Genomic DNA, 21320 nt, shown 5'->3' with positions numbered 1-21320 from the left:
GCAGCGGGCCACGGGGCCAGACAGCAAAGAAAACAGCACAGCACTCAAGTAACCGCGGGCTGGGCGGGCGGCTGTCGCTGCGGTTGGGGCTGGCGCGGGCTGGAACGGAACTATGGAGGCGGAGTGGAAGCCAAGTATGACAATGGCGAGGGTTTAATGCGTGTGGCAATGCAAGTACTGGAAACCGGAGGCCGCGGAATAGTGATGACAGCGCGATGGCTGCACGGCTCATCCCGGCGGTACTGCATGTGGCATGGGCCCCGTGGGCATGGATGATGCAGTGAGGTACGTGGGCGTGGCTGCAGTGTGGTACGTGGGCACGAATGCAGTGTGGTACGCGGGGCCCCGCGACAGGGGACAGCGACGCGGGCAAGACGGATGCCGGGATGCAGGTAACACGCAGCAAGGCACCAAAACAAAACCCCCAACAGGACAGAACAGGACAACCGACGGGGCGGACCGCATTGCGGTTCCTCACACCCGTCGAACAAAACCGGCGGCTGCACCGGGTAGCAACTAACGCCGGCCGGGTGGGGGATGCAATGGCATGCATGCATGCATGCGTAAGTGCCCCATGCGTATGAACTACACCCCCAGATCGGCCGGTAGTGCCGGTGTCATCATCTCCAGGGGTGGGGAGGGGATGGGATGACCACCGCCGCGCACGCTCGCAACAAATACTCCTGTGGGTGCGCGGCGTGCGATGGGGCCGGCCGTCGCGGGGGCGGCGGCGGCCCAGGAACAGCGGCCGCGGGGGCATCGTGTGCTTGGCTGCCGTGGCGGCACTGGAGTACTGCCGACAGCGCCTTTACGCCAGTGCTCGTATCTTGTAGATGCCCTCAAACACCCGGCATCTACACATGCGTAGATGACCCTGACCGCGGCATCTACACTTAAGCCCCCAAGCCCCCCAAAACGTCTACGCTTCCCCCATTTTTGCGCCAAAACCGGCCAAAAACGTCTACACCTGCGTAGATGCGCGGCACCCAAACCCAAACATTTTTACCCGCCTTCGGCGGATTTTGGGCACATTTCTACAGTGTAGATGGAAGATACGAGCACTGCTTTACGCTTGCTGTGATGCCTCGCACCGGACCGCGGAGGTTGCTGTTGTACGAAGGATCGGTGTGGACTGTGGAGGTGATTGCGGACTTCTGTTCGCGGCTAGCTGCGTTCGTGAGTCTGCGTCGGCCTCCGCGCCGCTGGGACTTAGTCCCGAACCAGCACCCATTCCTAGCGTCAGGTGATGTTGGAGGGGTTATCCTTGTGGGGCCAGCAGTGGACTCGCCACCGGCCTCACCCTAGCTTGTCAGCTTAGGGACTCGCAAGAGGTAGTCTTATGACGCCGACCCACAGCTTACGTAAGCAGCGCTAGCGCTTGCGGTGAGTCGGGCCTGGAGCTCCTCCCCACTCGCATCTGTAAGCACTGCATCAAAGCCCTCACCATGACAGGTGCGTAGTTGGTGGGGGGCTGGGGGCGTGGCCGCTTGGGGAAGTGTAGCCAACCATGATGCAGGCGTACCCAATACACAGACTGGACCGTGCGGAATGCAACCTGTCACGTGCGGTGCTTGATTGAGCCCATACTAGAAGGATGGAGTGTGTATCTACATCGCTCGAGTCCTTCACGGGTTGTCAAACACTTCATCATGCACATTCAGAATTGAATGGCTCCCATTTACGCTACAGCCGACCTGGAGCCTGCACACAAGCCCTTGATACTCACACGACACTGAACAACAGGGAACGATGGCGCGTGGGGATTTCATAGGATCCCCGCCTTCCACGCACACCCCACGCCGCATCGTCAAGTTACAGATAGCTTACAATTTCCCATGCCTTGCCGAACCGGCACTGCACTGGAGTTCCTCTTGCCAAGCTGTTCTCATGGCCCGCAAGGGTTCGACAACCTAACCGCCACAAAAATGTGTACCACCGCTGCCCAAGTAATTGCCTGCATTAAGCTGTATGCTAAATAAGAGGAAGTACTTGTGAGGGGCAGGCGGACCTTTGGGAAGACAAGACAAGATAAGACGAGGACAACAACTCGCGCTGACAACGGTGGTGTGTAGTAGCATCACCACCATGCACTGCATTTCCATGCTCAGTGGGTACAAGTTTTGTCAAAAATCATTGTGTATGTCGCTCAGAATTGACGCAGCGTGTCAGCAGACGCCCTGGCCAGAGCACCGCATCGTCTGAGTCCCTACATCAACAGAAAAACTGTGAACCTTACTATATATAAAACCGGGCTCGAAGACGAGATGCTCATTCGGTGTCATACACTCCGCAGTCTGGCTCCGTGTTGATAATCACTCAGCCGCAAGCTTCTGGACTGAGCACAGATACAGTTTTAGGGCCTCTTCTGTTGATGGCGCTCGGCTAAAGGACCATAACCTTCGGCCATCTTGACACGCTACTGTTTGTGCGCCAGAGTGCATATGAGGCACGGTTTGACCTAAGCTCACAACATGTACAGCTAATGCTGCTCCGGAGCGGCGGAGTAGGAAATCAAGCGCAGGGATGAAGCCGTGAACGACGTTCTGCCTTTCGCTTGCGCTTTCCAGCGCGCTGCAACGCTGGCATGCAAGAACGACCTACTGTGATGTTGGGCAGAGCGCCTAACTCAGAAGGCAACTTCGTACCACAGCTGGCGTCGCCAAACTCATTTTCTGCAACGTCGCTCAACCAGGGTCGCAGCACGTCGGGTCTCGAGCCGGCTCCTTTGTCGCTGGATGCACCAGGGGCAGGTGGCGTGGGCTCCGTAGCTCGGTTCCAGCGGCACAGCTCGGGGCTGCTGAGCAGTGCTGGGTCTGGCGGCCTCGGCGGCACGGCTGGCAAACGCAAGCTTCAAGCTTCACCCGCGCCCGGCGCTTCGCCTTCAGCAGCGTACGATGGCAGCCTGCATGGCGGCAGCTTGCCGCACCTGGGATCAGCAGGCTTTGGCTTGGGGCCAGGGCGGATTCCTATCAGCGCGGACACAACGCTGACAATGAGCGCGCGCGCGGCCTCTGCCCAGCAGCTCCCCTACGTGGAGCCGCCGCTGTCGCTGGACCCGCAACAGCCGCTGTACGAGCTGCGGGATGGAGGGCACCAGGACCACCACCAGCACCTTCAGCTGGCCCGGCGCAGTGGCAGCGGCAGCATACAGCAGCTGAGCCTCATGCAGCCATACCAGCACCAGCAACCGAAGCAGCTGCTACAACAACAACAGCAGCAGTTTACGCCGCAGCACCAGCACCAGCAGGGCTATGCCGGCGGCGCGGAGCGACCAGTATCCATGACGTCCCTCCCGTGGCCTGCTGACAACGTCGGTCTCGCGGGTCCGGGCGGCGGCTTGGGTGCAGGAGGTATGCAGGGTGCGCTCTCTCGCCTGCCGCCTTCGCAGCAGCTGCAACACCAGCAGGTGGGCCCTGGCGGCTTCGAGCTAGAGGCGCACTTCAGCGGCCTCTCGACGCTCGACGCGCCCGGGGCTAGGCATGGCCAGGCCTTGCCCGGTCACTTGGGGCAGTCGCTGCAGCAGCAGTTCCAGGGGCCAGCCGGCAGCGCACTCCAGCGCCTGTCGTTGCCTGGGCAGCGTGAGGGCCAGCACGCATCGCAGAATGCGCAGGCTACGAATGCGCACATGGTGCAGGCCGCTGCAGCTTCTGCATCTGGCAACAGCGCCGGGCGCGGCAGGGTCGGCTCCTGGCATAACCTGCCAAGCCCACTTCACCAGCAATATCAGCAGCAGCCATCCAGTCGCCCGGCGTCGATGCAGCAAATGCATGGTGTCAGTCTAGATGCTGCTGCTAGGCCGCTACAGCTGCCAAGCCCAGGCCAGACAGCCTCCTTCGGCTCCGGCAACAACGGCGGGGGCGGGCCGGCGGCCGCGGCTCGCATGCTGCAAACATACCAAGCAGCAAGCGGCAGCACCGGAGCAGGCGGCGCAGCTGGAGGCGGCGGTGGCGGCACCGTCCATGAAGACATGCGCATAGCGTCCAGCAGTACTCGGTCGCTGTTTAAGGTGTGTGAGACTCGCGCCTATCATGACGAGATAGACCTGCTGCTAGGAGATCTCGACGATCAGGCCACTGCGGTGACGGCCGCCGCGGCCGCGGCGGCGGCCAGCAACGGCGGCGGAGCCAGGTGGGCCGGCGGCAGCGGGAGCATTGCAGGCGGTGGTGGCGGTGGCGTCAGGGCCTCCTCGGCCGCAGGGTTCGGAGGTGGCTCGCTTGACCCGGCTGGCGGCATGTCGGGGCTGGGTTTCGAGGCTGTGCCTGGAGCTTACTCGGAGCTTGACCCGCCTCTGATGGGCGGCCCGTCTAAGATGTCGAGACGTGAGTCGGACAACGGCATGCGGCGCTACTACTCCTCGCCGCTGCCTGTGCTGGATCCAGCACTTGCCGCCGGTCGCGGCAGCAACAGCGGCGCCGTTGCGGGCGGCGGTGGCGTTAACGGCGCCCCCACGGCGTCAGCCGGGCGAATGGGCGGCGGTGGGCTCCTGGACACGGTGCAGATGCTGGCGGCGCAACAACAGCAGCAGCGCCAGATGCAACAACAACAGCAACAGCAGGGGAGTATGTATGGCCCTGCGGCCGGACAGGGGCTGCAGACTGGCTTCGACCAGTCGTGCGGCAAGCCCACGAACGCCTTCTCACAACACCAGCACCAGCAGTCCCACCCGTCAATGCAGCTGTTGCAGCAGCAGCAGCAGCAACCGCAACTGCTCATGGGCCAGGGACCCGTGCCAACAGAGGCCCAGTCGGCGCCGCTGTATCGCATCTCTCAGGTGGCGCCGCCGCCCGGCACACAGCAGTGGAACCCGCAGCAGGCGCAGCACCACAACCACCAGCACCCGCACCTGCGTCACGCGCACCACCAGTTAAGCAGCCACAGCGAAAGCTTGACACTAGAGCCGCAACACGGCAGCGCCACGGTGCGCGGGCAGGTGACGCAGATGCAGCACCAGGCCTACCCGCAGCAACCGCGCCAGCAGCAAATGCAGATGCAGCAACCGCCCAACCTGCACAGCCCGCTAATGCAAGCGCAGCACCAGCCGCACCAGCAGATGCAGCCGCCACTGCAAAACAATATGCAGTTGCTGCCACAGTACCAGCAACACCAGCAGCAACAGCAACAGCAGCAACAGCAGGCCTCGGAGCACGCGCAGCGGCTGCACCTGCCGACACCCGGCGCCAGCAGCGTGCCCGTCGCGGCGGACGCCCTGGATCCTGATTTGGATCTGGCCGACAACGAGCTTCTGTACGGCTTGTTGGACGAGCAGCTGGACGCGGCGGACGAGCTAATGAGAGACCTCCTGGCTGACGCCCATCAGGTGAGTGCAGAGGGGCGCGGAGGTGGCCACTTTTACCAAACCCAAAGCGCGCCGGGCTGCAGTGCAACTCTTCAAGCTGCCTGGGGTGTGTAGGGTCGTGGAGCGGGTGCGGAGGGCAGGGACAGGTGGTCTGTGGTTGGCTGCGCTGGGTTGGGCTGGGCGTTGGGGGAAAGGGCGGGCGCGCTACAGGCTGTGGAGGGCGGGCCGGACGGGGCAGTGCAGCGCCCCAATACCGTAGTGTTAGGCAGCGCTATGGCCTTGTGCTGCTGCTGGGTCCAGCCGGCGGCGGCTTGTAACGTCATGATACCATTAATCGATAGATCTGACTCGAGTGTCCGGTTTTCTGGTGCTGCGTCCTGGCCCTGCGGTCCACAGGAGGACGACGGCCATCACGGCCGGGGCCGGCCGCCAAACCTGGCGCCCCAGGCCAAGGCACAGCAGCAGCAGCAGCAGCAGCAGCAGCAGCAGGAGCAGCAGCAGCAACAAGGTCAGGTGTTGCACCAAGGGCAACAGCAGCAGCCGCTGCAGCAGCCGCTACAGCCCCTACATCAACGCGATGGAACGGCAGTGCCCATGGCCATGGCTGGCGGCCCGCGCCCGCCATCCAACGCGGCAGCCGGCGGCGGCATGGCTGGCCCTGCTCCCGTTGTCCTTCTTCCGATGGCGCCGGGCCCGGCGCCGACACCTGTGTTTGCACCAGCTGCCGGCGCAGGCGCAGGCTTCATTAGCAACAGCGCCACTGCCAGCGCCGCCAACAGCAGCGGCATGCCGCCGCCGCGCTCGCCTGCGGACCCGCGCCGCCACGGCTCCACCTCATCGCTTGCCATGGGAGGCCCCTCGTCGGCGTCCATGCTGCCACAGCTGCTGCCCGTGGGCGCGCTGCCGCCGCCGCAACTGCATCTACAGCAGCAGTACGGAAACGGCGTCCACGGCGGTGGCAATGGCGGCCGCGCTGTTGGCAGCGGGTCGCTTCCCATCTACACGCTGGGCGTGGGCCCGAGCGGCGGTGGGTACGTGCACCCGCAGCTGCTGGGCGGCGGTGCCGGCGATGGCAGCTGCACAGGCAGCGGCAACTACAGCGCAGCAGCCGGCGCCGGGACTGTGTTTGGTGCCATACCGGCCGCCGGGGGGCCCAGCAGCAGCGGCTGGCTGGGCCCAGGCGTGGCGGCGCTAGGAGCGGCCCCCGGCGCAGCCGCCGCCAGCAGTCGCCCAGGCACTGGCACCATCGCCGCAAATGGCAGCCGCCCACCCACTGGCAGCATTCCCAGCGCCACGCCCAGTCCGGGTCTGTCATCCATGGGCCCGCACGGCTCGGGCGCCGCGGAGGTGGGACCCAGCAGTGGTGGCGCAGGGTCGGTGTCGGCGGCGGGCTGGGGCCCGGAGTGGTCGACCGCCGCGTGCTCGCACGAGGCCGCGGGCGGCATGGCGGGCGGCGGGGATGAGGATGGCGTCGACCAGGCGGCGGCGGGCGGCGGGCGCAACAGCAGCAGCGGGCCTGCACGCGCGCTTGCGGCGCTGGCTCTGGGACCGGGCGGCGGCGCTGGTGGCTCTACGGACGGTGCAGGCCGAGCGCTGGCCGGGCGGGCGGCCGAGGATGCGGGCGCTGGGCTGTCACGGGTAAGAGGCGGGGCCTTGCTAGCCAGCCTGCTGACCCGTCTGCTTCACACTGTGTTGGTGACAGCGCTTGCTGGCCCCGCGCGCCTCCTGAGACGCTTCCTGTTTGCGGGCTTCGCAGGGCGGCCTCAAGGCATCGGCCTCCGCGGCGTCGCTGCGTGACAGCCCCAAGTAAGTGTGGCGCGCCACGGTATCATCCCAACCTACTATTACCTGCTCCCTTTGCCTGCCCGCATGCCCTCGCACGTGCTCGGCAGCCTCGCATGCGCCCCGCGGCAAAGGACGTCGGACACAAATCTTGGGCCACGCGGTCGTTGTGGTAGGGCTGTCTGCAGCCTGCTGTCTGGAGGATGGATACCGCGGCCCTGACTCACCGTGAATTTGTGTGCCTGTGTGCCTGTGCCCTGCAGATCCGCCGGGCCCGCCCGCTCGGGTGGCGTGGTGGGCAAGGACGGCAAGCGCGTTTACAACCGCACCGTGCCCACCTTTGGCGATATCATCTCGCACGGCCTGTTCCCGCCGGGGCCCTGCAGGTGGACGGTCGGCACGATTAAGGAGGAGGTGTCGGTGGAGGTGCGGCCCTCAGGTACGTGGGGGCAGGCTGTGCGTGCGGCCAGACAGTGACGTGCGGCGCCTGCGTCTTGAGGCTACTGGCCCTCCAGCTTGGGGGCTGCTTTGTGACTGGCCTCCAACACAGGCGGGAAGCCGCGAGGCGGGCTGTGCGCACATCTACACACAGCCTAGCCACCCCCATTGGGTGCTTGCATCGCTTTGCCACCTGCTCCACCACCTGGCACTCATGAACAGGTTACTCACGGCACTTACCCGTGGCCCCGTGTCCCGCAGGCGAAATCCTGTACTGCGGCAACGCCTACCCCAGCATCTCGGCGTTTGCGCTGGTGGTGCTGCGAAGCCGCAACAGCGAGCGCATCGCCTGCGACGGCTGGCGCGAGGTGCGCCACAACGGCATCAAGATGGAAGTGCTGCGGAAGGAGTGCCTGCGTATGATGCTTGAGAACGGCGAGCTGTGAGCTTTTGTGAGCCACTGAGCTACAGGTTGAATAATATTTCTGGGATGCTTTGAAACTGGTGAGCCGCAAGCGGTGTGCTGCGAGATGCTGTACGGGGTTAGCTGTAAAGCTTTGCAAGCCCGCGCACGGGAAGATATGAGCTTGTGGTCACGGGGCATGATTGCAACCTGTCGGACCGGAGGGGTGTTGCGCAACGGCACAGCGAAGGTCTGATTTGTTGAGGCGATGTGGGATTGGAGCTGTGCTGTGCACAGAAAAGAGGCTGTCGAGTCAGTACCGGTACTCAGGGGAATTGCGAGCCGCAGGGGACGCCAGCACACGGCATTGGCGGCAGGCGCGGATTACTGGTCATATGGCGGGGTGTGAGCTAAAGTACAAGCTCGAATACGTCCAAAATTTGCGGAGTACCAGCTGCGCGGGCCCCATGCGCATTTTCGGTGGCTGAGAGAGAGGACGGTGGGGGCAATGTATTCGGCAAGGCGTGGCTTACGGTTGGCTGGCTGTTCTATTGTGGGCGTCCGAAGCCCTCCGAGGCCTATGCTCGTGTGGGTGAGCTTGGCGTCACAAGGTATGGTGAATGCTGTTTAAATATTTAGCTTTAAACTTTCAAGAGATGGGACCAGCTGTATTGCGCTTTGTTGTGTGTGCTACCAAGCCAGGCGCTGAGGTTTGGAATGGGAATTGAAATGGGCCGGGTGGGGGCTTTGATGTGCCTAAGTATCCAGGGTTGGGAGCGCGGATAAAGTGTTGAGCATAATACGCTTGAGTGCTGTGCCGCATTAGGGTGAATGCTTGCCCGATCAGGTGCATTGTGATGTCTTAAGCGATTGTGGAGAGCATGGCGGGATGGGGGGCAGGCAGCCAGGGCCCCTCGGTGGCCGGTTTGCTGCAGAAGTTGCTGGGAGGTCAAGCTGCAAACATGCACTCTTCTTGCACCTGCTTGTGTGCGCTTGAGCATAGTAATCTTGGACATCATCTTCCGTCACGTGTGTGTGCGCGCGGGGTTGTGTAATCATGTGTTCGTATGTGGCGTTTAGTAAGTCCTTTCTACGGTGCGCTGCACCAAATGCATGACACTTGCATAGCACATGGCGGCAAGGATGTCGTGCCGCAGTCTCTACAGCTGGTTGAAGAGCAATTTAGCAACGGCGGGTGGCAGTTGGGACCTGTGATACTGCCTGCGCCCTTCCATGCATGCGCATTAACGATTTAGAGGTTCCCAGAGCGGGGTGAAAGGGTTGTGTCATCCCTTGAATCTTGCGGTCGGACTTTTATGCTACTGAGCTGTAGGTTCTTCAGGGTGACCGGGGAACAGGGTTGTGCTACCACGAGTTAAGGCCCTGAACAGTGCGTGCGCAGATGTTATGCCCTAGTAAGCATGGGCAGGGCGTGTCTAGTGTCTGGTGAGTTGCCTGTGCCGCGCATCACGGGTAGTATGGGCAGAGGCAGGGTAGTATGGGCTGGGTCAGGGGGGCGGGTGATGATGTGGGGCGCGGTGTATGGAGGTGGCATCCTGTATGTTTATCTGGGCGCTTCATTGCGTCAAGCCGATCGAGTTTTCAGGGGGCCCGAGGGCCCCGCTAATCCGGAGACCAGGAGAACCTGATAAGGCCGCGGATGCTGTACAAACGCGTTGTAGGGAACGTCAGAAACCCATGTGCTGCGCTTCCGGGGCCCCCGCTGTATCAATGCATGCTGGCATTAGCAGCAGTGGTGATGCGTGTACTTTGCACGTGCGGCGTGCGGCGCGGCACCTTTCGCAACTACCAACACTTTAACTGACACACGGGGGTCACAAACGGGCTTTCGCGCAACTGTCAACGTACAGGGGCGGCACGTGGCGTGGTGGTTGGCGCGCAGCGCGACTGGGAGCTGGCAGTTGTGAGGGGCGCGTGTGGGAAGCTGCTGTGGAGTACGGCGGAGCTCGGCGGGGTGTGGTGGTTGGTGCGCAGCGCGAGTGGGAGTGCAGAGTTGGGCAGCGAGGCGTGTGTGTGATGTTGTTACAGGTGGATGTGTGGTCATCTCAGGACCTGCAACGAGACTAACCGAGCCGCAAGGGCTCCTCGCCTCTTGAACATCAAAACGTCATAGCAGTCCACGGAAAAAAGTAGGGAAGCAACAAAGATATAAAACCGTGATGCAAACTCGTGTGCGTTGTGTCCCGTTGTGTAATCAGAATACAGACCCAATCACGTTCTGTGCTTGTGTCATTGTGTGCGTTGTGTGCTTGTGCCTCGTTGTGTAAACAGAATCAAGCCCCAATCACGTTGTGTGCTTGTGCCTCGTTGTGTAAACAGAATCAAGCCCCAGGCAGAAGCTTGCGCCGTTGTGTGCTTGTGCCCCGTTGTGTAAACAGAATAAAGCCCCAATCACGTTCTGTGCTTGTGCCGTTGTGTGCGTTACGTGCTTGTGCCCCGTTGTGTAATCAGAATCAAGCCCCAATCACGTTCTGTGCTGTCACGTTGTGTAGCAAAGACAAACCGCCTCAGCGCCTACTGCAGCAACAGTCACGCCAGCTCTCTCAGAAATCATACAGCCTGCGCAAGCCCCGCTCGTCAGTGTATCGAATGTCCGCTATGCCATCCCACTTCGGCTTGGCCCCTGCTTCCGCCAAGCTCCGGAACACATCGGTCCTGTCCTGCCGCAGCCGCATCGTGGCACGCGACAGGTAGGGCACAAGCACCGCCGTGAGCCCCTCTCCAGACCCCTTCCACTGCTTTGCAGCCTTGAACACCTTGCTCCGCCGCCCCTCAGCGATCAGCACTACCGCGCTCCATCCCCCGCTGGGCTGGTTCCACTCACGCTGGAAAGCTATGTCACCCTCCTCGATGCCAGGCAGCCAGGAAAAGTCGTTCCGCGCCGCCATCATGGATTCCATCAAGCTCATGTTCTTGATCACGCCGAAAGTCTCCTCGTCCTCGTCGTCAGAGTTGCGACGCGATGTTGATCACTCCGCTGCAGAAGTCTGTGCGAGTTCGGCCGAGACCCTCATCGGCGCCCCTGCCCAGCCGCACGTTTCGCCCCCAAACTTGATGTCAACCTCTCCAATTTGAGCCCCGCTTTCCACAGCGCCAAGCCCTAATATCAGGCGAGGCCTGGCGAGGTTTTGCCCGCACCCCCGTCCGCTTAGGAGTACGGCAGAGCCCCGGAATCTATGTCCTTGCGCGTCCGCTTGGCATGCAGGTCTGTACCCTGTGAAGCTTAGGTGACCTGGTGACTAGCTGGGCTTGGTTGGACGGCCAAAGCCCCTTGTCTCGCGTTGTGCCCCCACATGCGAACACACCTTGGAGTGTCCTAGCGCCCGGGCTCTTGCTATGGTGAAAGCGCTACGTTTGATTTCTGTTGGATGCGGGTGGCGTGGGCAGGGTGCGTGTGTGGGGGCAACATGCGACAATGGACAAGGCGAAGTTCGGTCAAGGGCTTTTGGATGGCCCTGCGCCTTCTGGGCCATATGCATATATGCATATAGATTGTGGAAAGTGGGGCGGGCGGGTTCGGAGGTGCGCTTATGGGGTCGGAATGGGGGCTCCGGATGTGGGGGTCGGTTCGAGCTGGTGAGCTTAAGTGCGGCGAGAGGCCGTAGCGAGGCGTTACTGGACCCGCGTTTACTTAAACATGGCGCGCACTATACTTGTCCATAATTAACCATTAGCTTACCAAGTCTGGAAGCTATTGCGCTTTGTTTCGCTGCCTTGCTCGCTGCGTAGTTGCCACAAACGGGCTTGGGGTCGAGGAGGTGCGAAATCCCGAACTCGCACAGACTTCTGCAGCGGAGTGAAGGGAGGCGCAGCTTCGCAGTTAGGGCTGCGCTTGGCCTCCCCGCGGCCTCACGACATACAGAAGGTCAAAGTGAACGCGACGGAGCACAGCGGCCGGGCTCAGGAGCGTCCTACGAGGAGTCGGCATCAGCGGCATTTCGAATCTGCCCTCTCCGCGCTCGCACCTGGAGCGTCGCCGTAACCCGCTGCTGAGCGCGCTGGGTTTAGCTATATCATAGGTGTATTGGGCTCTCAGGCACCTGCGAAAATCGTGCCGGTGAGAAGCTTCGGCTTGCACAGGCACGGCGTGCCTCCTGAACCCAGCTTGGTCCCGCGCCCACCACCTCCCTTTCCCCTCGCACCCCGCATCCGCCCCTCCCCACACTGCTGCCATCCGTCGATTCCATCATGTGTTGTGGCAATCATCACCTCCTCAAAAACCGCTTCATTTGCCCCTCATCCTCGCCACGCACTGTCAACCTGGCCGCCTCAATGGTCGTCCTCTTCAGTGCAGCCCTGCAGTACAACTCGCTGCTGGCCGCCAGTGGCCAGGAGGATGCGTTGCCTCCACGCGCTCCTTCAGGGCACGGCCTGCAGCTGCAGATTAGTGCGCGCTAAGCTCACTAGTCTTCTTGTTCTTGATTGTAGCCTGGGCTTGCAGCGCACAGTTGCGAGCCATTAGACAGCAGACACGGCGGCGCTCAGACTCCCGCACCGCCACGGCCTCGGGGAGGCTTGGGGTTGCCCTTGGGTTTCGTGCCGGTGCTGGGCGTGCTGGGGTTGGGCTCCATGGATCCGGCCTGCACGTGTCGAACCCGAGTTCAAATCCCGTCAGGCTGTCGTCCCCTTCACTCCGCTGCAGAAGTCTGTGCGAGTTCGGCCGAGACCCTCATCGGCGCCCCTGCCCAGCCGCACGTTTCGCCCCCAAACTTGATGTCAACCTCTCCAATTTGAGCCCCGCTTTCCACAGCGCCAAGCCCTAATATCAGGCGAGGCCTGGCGAGGTTTTGCCCGCACCCCCGTCCGCTTAGGAGTACGGCAGAGCCCCGGAATCTATGTCCTTGCGCGTCCGCTTGGCATGCAGGTCTGTACCCTGTGAAGCTTAGGTGACCTGGTGACTAGCTGGGCTTGGTTGGACGGCCAAAGCCCCTTGTCTCGCGTTGTGCCCCCACATGCGAACACACCTTGGAGTGTCCTAGCGCCCGGGCTCTTGCTATGGTGAAAGCGCTACGTTTGATTTCTGTTGGATGCGGGTGGCGTGGGCAGGGTGCGTGTGTGGGGGCAACATGCGACAATGGACAAGGCGAAGTTCGGTCAAGGGCTTTTGGATGGCCCTGCGCCTTCTGGGCCATATGCATATATGCATATAGATTGTGGAAAGTGGGGCGGGCGGGTTCGGAGGTGCGCTTATGGGGTCGGAATGGGGGCTCCGGATGTGGGGGTCGGTTCGAGCTGGTGAGCTTAAGTGCGGCGAGAGGCCGTAGCGAGGCGTTACTGGACCCGCGTTTACTTAAACATGGCGCGCACTATACTTGTCCATAATTAACCATTAGCTTACCAAGTCTGGAAGCTATTGCGCTTTGTTTCGCTGCCTTGCTCGCTGCGTAGTTGCCACAAACGGGCTTGGGGTCGAGGAGGTGCGAAATCCCGAACTCGCACAGACTTCTGCAGCGGAGTGGATGCTTGCTGCGAGGACGCGAGCCTCTCCTCCAGCAGCGTCTGCTTAACCTCAAAGTCAGCCATCTTCTTCTTTAATTCAGGATAGTCCTTCACTAATGCGAACACTTCCCTCAGCGCGGCATCGGCATAGCTCTGTCTCACAAACAGTTCCTCAATGGTCCCGTTCAAGTCTGAGGGTTTCCTCTTCTTAACAGCATGCCAATCGGCAGTGCCAGAGGCCCAGGAGCGCTCACGCCAGGCGGCAGCCGCCTCCTGCATGGTGGGCTCCTTCTTAGCGCTCATTCCTCTCGCTTGCTTTTAAAAGATGTCTGGGTAGCGCAGTAAAGCGTAAACCACAAAAGTTTTGTATGTGTGTTGTGTTGGGCTGGCGTTGTGTAGCGTTGTGTAGCGTTGTGCGCGGCTGGAAGAAGCTTTACATTATGATATTGTATGTGCCACCCCAGTCACTCGTGTGTCAACTGAGGCGTGCGGAGCTCGGCGGGGTGTGGTGGTTGGTGCGCAGCGCGAGTGGGAGTGCAGAGTTGGGCAGCGAGGCGTGTAAGGGAAGCTGCTGTGGAGTACGGCGGAGCTCGGCGGAGCTCGGCGGAGGTTGGCGGTTGGCGCGGCGCGTGAGTGGGAGTGCATAATCGTGCGCGAGGCCGTCTGGGAAGCTGCGTGTGTGAGCTGCGTGTAAACTCAGAGACAAGCATGGGGCTGACCCCTGTCCATAGGCTGCCTCTGAGCGCACGCACATGGTTTCACACGGCTGACGAAAGGACAGTCGCTGGGGCGGCGGCAGGGGGCTGAAGAGAAGCATCGGAGCGCGAAGGGACTCGCTGGAGTGCACAAGAGTCCCATGGGGGGACGCGCGGGCGGGGCGCAGGGGACATCGGCGGAAAACTGGCGGAAATTCGATGGAAATTCCGCCGAAACTCGCGCGAAACTGGGGCAAAACTGAAGTGAAACTCGGGGGCGAGTCGCACTCAGCGCGACAGCGTAAATATAACTACAAACTTTGATATATTCTGCGAGCTATATAAAACTACAACATCAGGTTACTTTCATCGCCTGCGCAGCACGCGATAGGCATCGGGGCTCAGGTCCTCTTGCAGCTGCTTCGCAGGGAGCCATTCTGCTTTAGGGAGTCCCTCAAATTTTACTAGGAATTGTAGCTTGCCGCCCACATACTTGCTGGCCTCAAAACGCGACACCTCGTAGTGTGTTTCACCACGCACCACCCCTGCGACGCACTTGGTCGCGCTTGCCCATATATATACCCTACTATTGCCACCGCGCTTGCCCGCAGGCTTCTTCGGTCGCGCCGGCGCGCTGGGTGACTCATGTGCTTCAATTTCGCGCGTGGCTGAGTGGTTGCAATCAAGAGCGCTGGCAACACGCCGCACCTGGCGCTGCTCCTGCGCGGCCTCCGTATGCCTGTCGCTTCGCCCCACTCGTCAGCCTGTCCGTCGCCTCACTACGCAATATTGCACCAACTGCATCTCTGACGGGCGATACAGGCGCTGCTTGCCCTCCATAGCGAAGGGATAGCCCCCTTTACATGTAACGGTGTAGATCTGCTGTGAGTATGTGGCCTTCTCCTTGTCAACTTAGCCCCTGAGCCAAGCTATCGTACGCTCACGTATACGTACGCTTAAGTACGTTGGCGGAGCGGGAATGCGCTCCTTGCACTACTTGCACCCCCCCCCCCCCTGTTGCGGTTGCTGTTTGGCCCGTCCCATCCAGATCCCCCCGCCCCAGGGTAAATTGGCACATCCAAGCTGCACTTGCACGTTACAACAGCTTCACTCCCAGTCCGCCTTGGTCGGCGCCTTCAGGAAAACGCACTTCGGCTTGTGTGGGCAGTCAGCCAGCGTGTAGCCCTTGCGTCCACAGTCCTTGCGTGAGTTGTTCACGGTCAAGGGCTCTATCATGGGGTGGGCGGTTCCGCGTCGAGTGGATAGCGTCAAGGGACGAATTCGCTCGAGGTCATGGGTTCGACTCCCATACACCCCTCCGATTTCGATCGGAATGAATAGACTACGGACATGCAGTGGGCTGGACGAGTTTAGGCTTAGTTGATTTGGCTGGATTCAGTCCGGAAGGTTTGCTGCGGACTCCAAAAAATCGAGTAGTTCTGATTGGTCGGGTGGTTGAGCAGGGTCCTAGCACTCGATGTTAGGAGCAGAACCGGAGGTAAATGGAGCTCTTACGAGAGCAAGCCTACTACTAGAGTAGGTCGTCGGCGTTGCAGGTGGCACGTCCCTGAGGTCCAGAGCAGATGTCGCTGGCGACTCGCGTCAGCAAGTCCCTCTTGTAACCAATGCAATCTCTATCATCAGGTGACGAATGCACAACGTGCTGCCGGGACACCGGTGGCTAACGTTCTCCTCTGTGTGCGGGAAGTCTTGGATGTGCCAATTTACCCTGCGGCGGGGGGATCTGGGACGGGCCAAACAGCAACCGCAACAGCACCCAGATACCAGCGGGGGGAGGGAGACCCTCCGGCCCCCTGCATCCCCCCCCCCCTGTTGGCTGCATTGGAGGGGAGGCAGGGGGCGTCCCTCCTCTGCGGGCGTGTGGTAATGATGATGGGACGGGGATGTGGGGGAAGGGTGTCCCTCCCCCCACAAGCATGGTGTGTAGTGGTGATGACGTGATGGGCGGGGGGTGCGGGGGGAGGTTGTCCCTCCCCCCGCAGGCGGGGGGCGGGGTGCGAGCGGGGCGAGGTTCGCAGCTTCGCAGGTTCTCGAGAGTTCCTCGCAAGGCATGAGGCCCTGAAGTTGCCAAGATATAGCAGCACTGCACCTGAGCAAACACCGGGAGTTGTTAAGTTCCAATGTGGATCTTCTCCATGCGCGACATGCACCCAGTGTACGCACCTCGCTGATAAAGGTCGTCTCCCATACTGGCTTACATGGAAACGACGAAGCCGACAAAGGCGCTGCTGCAGTGGCCCTGGACGAGAAACCCGCCGACGTCACGGAGACCGCCGACAGCAACCCGCACGCCTCGCACTGGTGGCCCACATTCCAGGTCCCCAGAGACGACGGCAGCACTGATACCCACTACGTTTCGGACCTGAACCTAGGGGCTTACCAAGGCGATGAACGCCGAATGCTGCGGTGGGTACGCCAAACACACGCTGTACACCACTAAATGGGCTGAGGCCAGCCCCAACCTGGACCCACGCGCTAGTAACGCGTACATGACGCACCCAGCCGCTGGCCACAGCCTGCGCCGCTTCATCCAAAATGCAAGGCATGGTGGCATGATCTGCCCCTCTCGGCTTGCCCTGTTCAAACTGCGCGACAGCGACCAATGCGGCCTGTGTGCACACATCCACCGAAGCCGAGGGACAGAGCCCGAACGCGGCACAGCCGGCCATCTTACCGGCCACTGCTCACACCCCAAACTGGTGGGAGCTCGCATTGCGAAACACAATACTGCCGTCCGCATAATAGCTGAATGCCTGCACCATGGCAACAATGGCGGCGGCTACATGATTATGGATGCCACAAGCCGGGCAGACCTACCCGAATACTGCGCAGGGCTGCGTCCGCCCTCCTGGCTGTGCCCGCAAATCTCGGCAGGAGACCGCGACAGAATGCGCCCGGACATTCTTTTCATCCCCAAACTGCCCAGGTCCACAGCCGAGCGCTTTGTCACTTCCCCACCCACCGACAAGAGCGCCTACCCAGTATACCTTATTGAGGTTGGCTACGCATCTGACCTGCACCACAGCGAGAAAGTCATCCAAAAACAGGCTCAGCACGCCGCACTTGCTGCCGCAATGCGGGCGGACGGATGGACCGTCCATTACGACACCGCCCAGATTGTCACCCTCGGTCACGGGGGCACCATCCCGCGCACACTGGAACCGCTCCTCAAGGAACTGGGCGTGAAACCACAATCCGCAAAGAACTGCTGCACACGCCTGCACATGCACAGCCTCACGGCCCTGAAGGGCACCGCCAGCCTATACTATAAACTTGAGCAGGAAATGGGCATTGCCCATGCCCGCCGACGCTCTGGAAGCCAGGGAGGCCGCACCCAGGGTGGCGCCACCAGTGGGCCCCACCCTCGGAAACCAGGGTGAGGGTCGTCGGTCTTACACGGTGGGGTGAGCTTGTCTCACTCCTCCTTAAGACACGCGGGCACTTGTGCCCTGCGTAGATATTATTATTATTATTATTATTATTATTATTATTATTATTATTATTATTATTATTATTATTATTATTATTATTATTATTATTATTATTATAGCAGCACTGGTATCCATGAATACAGCGCCGCTAAAGAATCGCGAGGAAGCAAATTTGCGTCGCTGGCTTGCGACGCTTGGAGCGACATTCACATTTTGCTATAGATGTGCGTTAATATGAAATATTTTGTGCCGCGAGTACATCGCGCTGTGTTCTATCGCTGCGCAAATTTTTGCAGCTGTCAGGGAAGCGCAGTTACTCGCGTCGTTCATACGCCGCAGTCGCGCGCGCGCCCTGGCCAAATGATCACATATAGACGCCGCGACATGGAAGCGATTGCAGCAAACGGCATGCGCTAGGTCGCGCTGTATCACCAAATGAACGCCGTTGCGCCACACTTGCCGACCCTGTTGTAGATAGCTTGGCGGCCCAGCGTGCGCGTGGGCGGAAACTGGCAGGGGATCCTAGGTATTTAGCATGGGGGTGTGATGTCAATGTAGGTGTCTAGAAGGAGTGAGGTGTGAGGGGATCCTAGACGTTTAGTTTAAGTTCTTGGCCGCGACTTTTTGCAGGCGGCTGGTAGCAGAGGGCCCAGCTTGTGTAAAAGGTAGAGCGGCGTGCAACGCCGACGCTGCGCCGGCCGCACCCCAGGTGTGGCTGCTCATAGCGCAGAGCCTGGGGTGGCGCCTGGGCGCTGCCGAGGTGCCGCTGCTGACCCTGACGGTGAAGCAAGCGACGCTTCTGGAGCTGGCGCCGGCGTACGACGCGCTTCGTGTGCGTCACATGGCTTTCCTCCGAGACGCTTACGGCGGCGCTGCGCCGCTGGCGGAGGCCTTCACGTCTCTGCGGTGAACGCTGGCGCGGCTGTGGGCTTTGGTGTGGGAGCCGCGACACAAAGAGCCTCTCTGGCGCCTAGCAGTCAATGGTGTCACGGGTTTTGGTATGATGGCAGCACAGGCTGCCGCCGGGCGTGCGAAGCCATGCCCGTGTGGGGTTGTGATGACTGCTGGGGCCAGGGAACACCACTTCTGGAACTGTGATGTAGCGGGCGCACTTCGTGATGTGTTGCAGGAGCATGCGGGAGTGGACATGTCACGGCACCAGTTTTGGTTAGTGCAGGCGCCACCAGGGCTTTCGCAGGCGGTGTGGGACATCGTGGGACATCGTGGGACATCGTGCTGTGGCTGCCATGGAATACGGCCGACAGCGCCTCTACGCTTGCTGGGGTGGCCCTGGTACGGTTGTGGAGGTTGCTGTTGTGCGAAGGATAGGTGTGGAGGTGGTGGCTGACCATGGAGTGCGATGCGGCGAAGTCCCGACTGGGTTATGGCCCCAACCCGCGAACCCAAATACAAACGTATGTGTAAACGAGAAGGGGCAGTGAAGCAGGATGCATGGAGAAGATGGTGAGTTGGGTGTCGGTGCCGGAAGTTTTGCTGGCGCTGTAACCGCGGCTGATAGCGCTGACAGTTTCGGCTGTGTGCACTCCTCGTTCCGGGTCGCCCGGCCAGGCCACGCTCCACAGACTCCACAACATGCTTGTGCAGGGAATGAACGCGAAACGAGCGCGCGCACCTGCAGCGCAGTCCAGATGGGTCGTCCACGGGTGAGCCGCGGACTCGCCTAAATATTGAAGATGCAGCAGCGTGCGTCAAAGCAGTTGGCCGGGCCACAAGTGAGCAAGCAGGAAAGAGTCTCGGTGGCGCGCGCGCCGAAGCAAGCAAGCCGAAGGGTACGACGGGCGGGCGGCAGCATGGGACATTCAACATGCGGTGCGCGCCAGCATAAACCTACCAGCAACCTCCAGCTAGCTTCTGACGCCGTCGGTACAGTCGCAGCGCGTTCCACATGCTTATGCGCCCTACCGCCTGCTTGCCTGCCATATGCCAGAATGCATTCTGCTGATCTGTGGGGGGTTTCGGACACTCCCGGGACTTCGCTCTCTTGGCCCATGCCTGTTCCATCCGCAGCGACAGCACAACCGGTTGCGAGGAGGCGAGGCGTTTGGTTGCGCAGGCTGAACAGCTGCCGCTGCTAGGGCGTGCCGGTATTTTGCGAGGCGTTAGGTGTGTGACACAAAGAAGCAGTCGCACTGGCTGCGCGTTTTTCGGCTGAGTTGTGTTAGCCGGGCTCACTGATGTGCTGCGCATGGGGCTCGTCACCCGAAACAGGTCAAGACGCAAACGGACACAGGTGCTAGATTGAGTCTGCGTTCATCCAAAAGTGTCCTGGCAGGCAAGCAGACCTCACGGGCGGGAAGCATGAAGCTCTCTGGGGGAAACCAGCGAGCAAGGGGAAGCATTGGGGGCTTCGGCCGCAAGGCCACGACCAAACCAGCGAGCTCGATTGTGCATATGCGACAGGACTATCCACAACATGCGAATGTGAGTTTGAAGTAAACTGGATTGTTGCCACAGAAATATGGGACGCGAGCAAGGCAGATAGAGAAAACGCAGGAGCCGCGGAAACCGGCTGACCCTTGCCAAAGCAAACAACACAACCAATTACCGAAGATGTTAGTGATCCCCGGAGCGTCTCAAAAGTATCAGGAAAATCAGAAAGATGGAGCAGGAAAGAGCGCGGCGGTTGGCCGTTGGAGTGCGCCAACTGAAATGGCCCCGGACCTATACGAGACGTGGGCCAGACTGCGCTGCTTGCAGCCACGAATGCGTAAGACTAGGGTAGCTGAAGTGTAGGGCAAAGTAGACGGTACGGGCATAGTACAGCAGCTGGAAGGGAGCGAGTGAACGGCGAGCAGGTGGCGAGCAGACCAGGTGACGCGGTGGTGACAAGGTTGTCGGGCGCACAGTACTCGTAGAGCCCGACCTGGAAGCGTCCTGGCCCGTTGAAATGCCATAGAGCTGCATGGTGTACGAGGGCACTGGCGGGCGTGTACGGGTTCTCGCCGAGTATATAAGGCCGGGCCTCTCCAGCCAAAGGCATTCCCCGGACCTGACGGTAAACACCGAACCTCAAGCCAGCAGCACCGCACTAGGCCTCTGAACAGGTTGGCTGGAGACGAACTCAATTAACTTAGTTTTCCCGGGCTCTGAGCCTCGCCGAGTTGCTTCAGAGCCTCGTGTCTGTAACGTATACGCGCGACTGCCTTAGCCTCTCGCGTCTGATTCCCTTTCCCACACGCCGTAGGAGCCCTTACCCTCCCGCGTGTCAATCCATACGGCCCCTGGTCAGCCGTCCCTGCCGCACAGCCATAGGGCCCTAGACCGCCCCTGTCCCCCGCAGGCAAACCAGAAGGATACGCCAAGGAGACAAGACTCCCTTGCCCTCTCTAGTCTTTCTGTCCCTCTTACAGGTCTCGCCGCCGGCGAGTGAGTGGACACACGAGCGAGCCGCCCTTTCCTTGCCGCCGCTCTCTCCTTTCACACGTGCACGGCCTGTACACGCCGGCACTTGACAGCAAGCCCGTTAACGCAATTAATTCCGCACGCTTCCGCATCTCGATTTAGCTAGTAAACGACAGGTAACAGCTTTCCGCAGCAACAGTAAACGGTATCGGGATCTAGGAACCACACGGCCACACGGGGGACAGCACCTCTCAGCAGGTCCCGTGTCAGTGCGCGGTCCGTCCTCACACGCACCCGCACTTTAGGCATCACTGAACGATCCTTGGGCCTGTGAGGCACCCATACAACGCGAAAAAATTTCTGGGTAGTTACCCATTGCGCGCGCCTCACGCGCGGGAGCTGCACACTGAGAGCTCCCCAGTGACGCGAGG

The 21320-nt window shown here is 60.9% G+C and overlaps 3 protein-coding genes across 3 annotated transcripts; 2 read left to right on the top strand and 1 right to left on the bottom strand.

Annotated features, from left to right (window-relative positions):
• The first annotated feature begins 1982 nt into the window (after positions 1–1982).
• On the top strand, positions 1983–10153 carry CHLRE_03g157600v5 (uncharacterized protein). The gene is made up of 5 exons (XM_043060633.1): positions 1983–5317; positions 5693–6934; positions 7053–7102; positions 7342–7517; positions 7778–10153. The coding sequence occupies exons 1-5, from the start codon at positions 2606–2608 to the stop codon at positions 7960–7962; spliced, it is 4365 nt and encodes a 1454-aa protein (XP_042925762.1). The 5' UTR covers positions 1983–2605; the 3' UTR covers positions 7963–10153.
• Positions 10154–10190: 37 nt separating this feature from the next.
• CHLRE_03g157564v5 (uncharacterized protein) lies at positions 10191–11402 on the bottom strand. Its single transcript, XM_043060632.1, has one exon. The coding sequence runs from the start codon at positions 10847–10849 to the stop codon at positions 10484–10486; it is 366 nt and encodes a 121-aa protein (XP_042925761.1). The 5' UTR covers positions 10850–11402; the 3' UTR covers positions 10191–10483.
• Positions 11403–17632: 6230 nt separating this feature from the next.
• Positions 17633–20685, top strand: CHLRE_03g157550v5 (uncharacterized protein). Its single transcript, XM_043060631.1, has 2 exons — positions 17633–17916; positions 18236–20685. The coding sequence occupies exons 1-2, from the start codon at positions 17887–17889 to the stop codon at positions 18434–18436; spliced, it is 231 nt and encodes a 76-aa protein (XP_042925760.1). The 5' UTR covers positions 17633–17886; the 3' UTR covers positions 18437–20685.
• Positions 20686–21320: the final 635 nt, after the last annotated feature.

Source organism: Chlamydomonas reinhardtii, chromosome 3, assembly GCF_000002595.2.
Source record: "Chlamydomonas reinhardtii strain CC-503 cw92 mt+ chromosome 3, whole genome shotgun sequence".
Taxonomy (NCBI): Eukaryota; Viridiplantae; Chlorophyta; class Chlorophyceae; order Chlamydomonadales; family Chlamydomonadaceae; genus Chlamydomonas; species Chlamydomonas reinhardtii.
Note: the sequence above shows the minus strand (reverse complement) of the source record. Positions and strands in the feature narration are given on the sequence as shown.